The sequence below is a fragment of the Mus caroli genome, chromosome X, assembly GCF_900094665.2.
Source record: "Mus caroli chromosome X, CAROLI_EIJ_v1.1, whole genome shotgun sequence".
In the NCBI taxonomy this organism is placed as follows: domain Eukaryota; kingdom Metazoa; phylum Chordata; class Mammalia; order Rodentia; family Muridae; genus Mus; species Mus caroli.
The window spans coordinates 100,460,244-100,467,304 of record NC_034589.1 but is presented as its reverse complement, the minus strand read 5'-3'; the positions used below and the strand labels follow the sequence as shown (position 1 = coordinate 100,467,304).

General features: G+C 37.2%; 1 protein-coding gene across 1 annotated transcript in view; it reads left to right on the top strand.

Moving 5' to 3' along the window:
* Positions 1-6,820, top strand: part of LOC110286947 (fibronectin type III domain containing protein 3C1) — a 61,846-nt gene extending 55,026 nt beyond the window's left edge. Inside the window, exons 23-27 of the mRNA XM_021153632.1 lie at positions 1,127-1,401; positions 1,705-1,917; positions 2,208-2,374; positions 5,218-5,339; positions 6,068-6,820. Coding sequence (XP_021009291.1) covers positions 1,127-1,401; positions 1,705-1,917; positions 2,208-2,374; positions 5,218-5,339; positions 6,068-6,403 — 1,113 coding nt within the window. The 3' untranslated portion in view covers positions 6,404-6,820. The remainder of the gene's footprint in view (positions 1-1,126; positions 1,402-1,704; positions 1,918-2,207; positions 2,375-5,217; positions 5,340-6,067) is intronic.
* Positions 6,821-7,061: the final 241 nt, after the last annotated feature.

Genomic DNA, 7,061 nt, shown 5'->3' with positions numbered 1-7,061 from the left:
TCAGCAGCATTGACTATTAGGGAAATGCACAATGAAATGCCTTTCCATATCTTACAGAGTGCCTAAGCTAAGGAGTAATGGTAACACCAAGTGCTGTCACAGACATGAGGAAACTGATCATTCACGCATTACTGATAAGAGCTGTAACCCTTCCTGAAAAGAGCACAGTAGCATCTTATGTTTATTTATAGGACACAAAAACTAAAAATAGCTCAAATATCTATCAATAAGTGAGTGGTTTAGTAAACAGTGATACATCTGCCCTGTGATATACTATTCAGTAATGAAAGTAAACAAAATGTTCAGTAATGAAAGTAAACAAATTATTAATATATACAATAGCTGAAAGCTCTCCAGAGAATTGCAGTAACTGCAAAATGAGCCTGTATCAAGTTTATCTCTTGCATTATTCAATTTATGTAATATTCTGAAAATATTCAGAATTGTAGTAAAGATGGCGAGCAATTAGTGGTTTCCAGCGGTTAGAAGATGGACAATGTAGGAAGAGACTGGCTATAAGAGAAACATAAGGGAACCTGTGAGAAAAAATTTCTTAAAATTGAAGTAGCTGTAGTCATTGAATAAAACTTAAGTATACACACAAATAAGTGCACACAATTCTGAATAACATCAGTGGGTTTTATGAATGGTGATTTCCTGGTTGTGGGATGGGACTTTTGAGATTGAAAACATTGTCTTCAGAGGGTAATAGGTACAGAATATATGTGTAATTACAATCTCAAAACAACAAAAAATAATGCTTTCCCAAGATAACAGAAATTGATTAACTGGGTGGGATTTTAACAGAGAGACTCAAGCATGAAGAATAATAGGGGAAAGCTTAGTGAAGTGATAGGTGAGTCTTTCAGGGGTGTAATGATCCTTAAATGCCCTCTTCAACACTCTTGACTTTCTTTCCCTTGTGTGCTCTCTTTACATTCCAAAAAATGCAGCTTGCAAGCCTCAGCTTTTATTTCTGTGACACAAAACCATATGATTAGAATATGTGACATAGAACCAAGTGGCTAGACTATGTCTTTAGGGCTCACTGTTTTCGTATGCAACAAAATGGTCCATGCATGGAAAATGGTTGAAAGGCATTGCTAACCAAACCTGTGTTTTTCAGGCTGTGAATATAGTTGGGGTTGGAATGTTTGGAGGAACTGCAAAAGTGACTACACCTGGAACAGTCCCAGCAATGGTTCCAGTGTTACAAGAAGTTGAAAACAGAGTGCCTGCCAAGCTGTCATCAACTTGCATAGCTATCCGGTGGGAGGAGCCAGACTATCATGGCTCACCTATAACCGGATATAACATTGAATATGGAGATAAAAAAATCGTGACTGTCAAAAGAATAACNGAGTATGTTCTGAAAGATCTACAACCTAATACTACATACAGGTTAGTCACTCATATCTTATTTTGGGTAAATGAAGAGAATGTTGAGAATTTAGAGCACATCTACATTTGTGTATCTAATACACACAATGTCCCTTGAGAAGAGTTCTTAATTGGTGAAATTTGATAACAGTAAGAGCCAATGTCTGCTTTTCATCAATAATTCTCAGTAGTAGTTATGTCTTGGAAATCTCTCTTGTGATCAGGATGAACCTCATTCTAATATACATAGAGTGGGTTGGCTTATATGAAGAAAATAATCTCATTTATTAAATATAAATTCATACATTTTACTTTTACCAATAGAATCAGAATTCAAGCTATCAATCATTATGGACTAAGCCCTTTTAGCCCATCAATAAGATGCAAAACCAAACCACTACCACCAGAGCCTCCACAGCTTAATTGTGTGGTCTATGGACACCAGAGTCTCAGACTCAAATGGGGCACTGTCTCAAGCAAAAAGACACTTGCCAATTTTATCAACTACAACTTACTAATGGAAGATCGATCTGGCAGGTAACTATTTTTACCATTTAAAATCTACAGCAGTAAAAAGCAATTTAAGTTGTTATATCCTGTCAGGCATGTTCTCTCTCTCTCTCTCTCTCTCTCTCTCTCTCTCTCTCTCTCTCTCTCTCTCTCTCACACACACACACACACACACACACACACACACACTCCACCGCCTTGATTTCTATTGGCCTTTTGTTTTCTTGTGTTTTGTTTACCTTACTGGCTTAATGTGGCTTCTCTGGGCTTAACTGATGATTATATTGTCTCCTTAATTTTTATCTTCTTTCTCTCAGATTTTCTGTCATTTACCGTGGGCCAGATGTGACTCACAAAGTACAAAAATTGAGTGAGTATACAGAATACAAGTTTAAAATCCAGGCATGTAATGAAGCTGGGGAAGGACCAGAGTCTGACATCTACACTTTCACTACTACAAAGTCCCCACCCACTGCACTGAAAGGTAAATGGTATACAAAGACACTAACCATATTACTGGTGCTTCCACGGAACATGACCTATGCCACATGTACTGCTAATGAAAACTCTTGCTTCTAAATTTTTATATCAATGTGTTTAGGTGACAGTAACTCTGGGTAGAGGCCAGGAAACTAGAAATCTTAAGGTGGAGAATAGGCTCTCAGGAAAGGGTACAGAGGGCATAGAACACATACTATGAAAGTAGAAGGGGAAAGGCTGGAGGTAGAGAAGTCGCAGTAGCATGAGAGAGCAGGAAGCTGGGATAAACAGCAAATGGGGAAATTAAACAACACTAAAAAGCATGAAACGCCATGAGGAAACCTGTTAATTTGTTTGCAGACTAAAAATTAAATCTTGGGGCTGGAGAGTTCAGTCAGCGGTTAAGAGCACTGGATGCTCTTCCAGAGGACCAGGGTTTGATGCCCATCGCCTGACTACATGGCAACTCACAACTGTCTGTAATTACAGTTCCAGGGGAACCATTGCCCTCTTCTGACCTCCACAGGTCCCAGGCATGCACGTGATGCACACATACCATTTATGCAAGCAAACTCTCCACACACATAAAATAAGCAATTTAAAAATTATATCTTAAGATAAAACTAGCAGTAATAATTTTTAAAATCCCGAAATAGGAAAATTCCACAAACAATATAATGCTTAATTAGGGATTTAAAGGGCAATGTAAGATTTATTAAGATTTCAGGCCCAGTAGAGGTGGTTCGTGTCTTTAATCCCAGCACTCCGGAAGGAGAAGCAGGTGACTGAGTTCAAGATCAGCCTGGTCTACAGAGTTCAGGACTTCCAGGGCTACACAGAGAAACCATGTCTTGGAAACCATAAAAATGATTTAATAAAACTCCCATAGTCAGTAGCTTTTAAATGTCTTAAAGATCATCTAACTTCACCACTACCACTTTTAAGATTAAGACATGGAGCTAAAGAGATATCTCACGGGTTAAGAGTAATTGTTCCTCTTTCACGGGACCTAAGTTCACTCCCCAGTACTCACTTGGTAGTTCAAAGCAATACATACATTCATAATTCCAGTTCCAGGGAATAGGATGCCCTCTCTGACCTCTGTGAACACCAGCATACACACTGCTACCCATACCTATATGCAGGTAAAATACACATAAAATAGAATTAATAAATCTAATATAGTTTTAGAAAAAGAAGTGAGATGGTTAGTTCCACAGATGGAAGATACTATAACTAAAACCAGTCTTCAAGTCCATAGCAGAGCCACTTCAGGCTCTTGATTCCCATAATAGTGCATATTCCACATCCTCATATCCATGTAGTGCTACACAACACATTTTGCAAAAGGTGTTTAGTGAAAGAAATCAAATAGCAGGTGTAGCTATGCTGTCCAATCTACAACTAATACAATCTACAACTAATACAATATAATAAGTTTATTTCTAAAACTATGAACTTACTCTCCTTATAAGTGTTGTAAGGTATCTACCATCGAGGACTGCTCACACATGAGCCATAGAAGTCTTTATTAGCCCACCACTTGGTGTTTAGGAGTCCAGTACACCACTGAGCCTTTCTCAGGGTCACCTGTTACGCTAAAAGATCACATCCCAGGTGGACAAACTTTAGTTAACAAAACTAGGTATCCAGAAGCACAACTATAGAACCTAAAGAGCAAGGTTAGGACATTCAGAGATATTCCAGAAATATGGAGTTTAGTGGATTAGGTCTTTGTTTTAGTTTTGGCAGGTTATACTAAGTACTGAGTTGTGCACCCTGAGTTTTCCATCGTGGAGTCAGTTGTACTAAGGTCTGGGGGCCTGTTACACTTTTAGCAGTAAAATACTATGTATCACACTGACAGTGTGTACAAGTCTGCAGTTCTCAGAACCTTGGCTTTGAGTATTGCTTTTCCATTTCCCGGTTGGGATGTTTGGTTGATCTGGTCTTTCTTCAGGAATTCAGTCATTGTTTTTATTTATTTCATGGACATCAATGTTTTACCTTCATGTACAAATGTGTGAAGGTGTCAGATCCCCTGGAGCTGTAGTTACATACAGTTCTAAGCTGACATATGGATGGTGCAAATTAAACCTAGGTCCTCTGGAAGAGTAAACAGTGCTCTTAACTTCTGAGCCATCTCTCCAGCCCCCAAGTTCAACACTGGTATGAAATCATTCCTCTTTAATATACTGCTAACTGAAATGCACTCAAGTTAAAATAATCATGCTTCGATGACAATAATGCCTTCTTTTCTGACTACTATCCCTTAAAATGTAGAGAATAAGAACATGAAATAAAGAAATTACTCCTTTCTGCATCACATAATTGCTGAACTCCTACAATAATTTTTATTCGTATGAAATTACATGTAAATGTGCAACATATCATATAAATACAATGTAGATTGTTCTAGAAGTAAAGAGGAACTATTAAAGTTTATAAAATTTGAATAGAAAATCTAAAGAAGCACTATTAACTTTGTTAAAGATTTTCTGCAATCATGATGCCTGATAGTATAACAAAATTATTTCCAATAATAAGTGTAGTTTGTTGGGTGTGGTAATGCATGCCTTTAATGTCACTACAAAGTGGCCAGAGCTAGGGGAATATCTGTGACTTCAAGGCTAGTCTGGTCTTCATAGCAAGTTCGAGGCCAGCCACAGCTACATAGTGAGACCTTCTCTCAAAATATATAAATTTCCTTTTAAAGAATGGTTATATATTTCTAATGTTCGGTCTACATGTGCTTGTAATGATTGTGTGGTTGCATGAGTCTTTTCAATACATTTGAAATCGTTTAGGTAAAAAATAGACCTTCTAAAATGTAACCTTTTTCCCTAGCACCAAAAGTCCATCCACTGAATAACAACTCTTGTGAGATCAAATGGGAGTCTTTGGAGCCAATTAAAGGTGATCCCATTGTTTACTGTCTTCAAGTCACCACCGGGAAAAAGGCTAATCAGGTATATTCTCTCAGATTTAGTCTTCACCATTTTGCCAGGCATGGTAGTACATATCTGTAGCCTGAGCACTTGTGGGGAAAAGGCAGGAGGATACTGGTAATCTTTGGCTACGCAACAACTTTGAAGGTAGAGAACTTGCTTTTAAAAAAATGCCAGGTTGTGGTGGAGCATGCCTTTGATCCCAGTTCTTGGGAGGCAGAGGCAGGTGGACTTTGATTTGAGGCCAGCCTGATCAAAGGGGAGAGGAGTTATAGGACAGTGAGAACTAAAAAAATAGATAAAATTATAGTTCTATGTCCAGCTAAGGGTTGCCCTTTTGGCAGGGAGTAAGTTATTGTTGAAGGTATGTAAAATATTATCCCAAATTTCCATCTCATCCTTACCATTTATGTACCTAATCTTTATTTGGAGACAACTAGCAGGTTCATTTAATTAAATCATTACCATTGAATTGTATAATATTTCTTAATTTTCACTGGTCATAACCCAGGATTCAAATCCATAATGGAATTAAACTTTAACAGTTGTAGGGTATGCTATGCTTTGTTGAACAAAGTTATCTAAGCAATACTGAATTCCCTCAGAACATTAGAAACATTGAGTAAATTTTTACTTTTGTTATGAACCTGTACATGAAATCATTTTCATTTCTCTTATTGTAAAAACCTATCCAATGCATGTTTAATTGAAAAGAAAACCATAATTTTCATCTGATCCTTTTTCCTTAGATTTACAAAGGACCGAACACTTCCTTTTCCTTTTCCAACTATCATGCAAATTCACGCTATCGCTTCAAGGTCTGTGCAGGACGCCGATATGAAACCTCCAATGGTCTTCAAGAGCTGTGGGGGCCATATAGTCCCAGTGCCCTTTTCTCAACTTATAAGCATCACTCCGGGCATGGCAAAGGCAGTGGGGGTAAAGGAAAAGGCAACCACAATGAGAAAGGTGAAAAGTGCAAGACAGAGATGAGTGATGATACCTTTGTTCTTACCCTTCTGATAGGGTTCGCACTTATTGCAGTTTTGTGTGCTGTTGCTGTTCAGTACCTCCTGATCAACTAGTCTGTTCTTTTAGGGAAATAAAGGAAATTATATCCGGTTTAGAAAACTTTAGATACATCTTAATGCACATGCTTATATTTAAGGCTTATTGATAGAAAGTAGTAACAGAAAAACAAAACACTATCTTCACTTTTACAAACTTTTGTGACAGTAGAACAGAGATTTCTAAGGAAATATGTGTACCATGAATTTTACTATTTTCATTGTTCTGAGAAAAAACATTGCCTTGTTATGTAAAATTCAGTCATCTGTGGAAAATATTTTCTGCCTTTACTTGTCAAGTTAATATTTTCAAAAAAATGTATGACTATGATATAACAACAGTATTTTGGAATTTTTTTAGAACAAAATAAGAAATATTACTACTGTCTGTCCTGTTAATATCCATATGAAGTAATAAAAAATTTATCTACAAAACTTCTTGTGTATGTTTATTTGTTCAAAATAACATATTGACCTAGTGGTTTCTACCCTGATAAAGACTTGGTGTGTTTGTTAGGATTTGCTAAAGAACAGATCTGGCAGAATATATATGTATACACACACATACATAATAATAGGGAATATGTAAGAGTGCCTGAGAGTGTGTGTGGTCTGGATAGTACAACACTGACTGTCTCCTGACAAAAAGGCCAAGAATTAGTAGTTGTCTCATCCA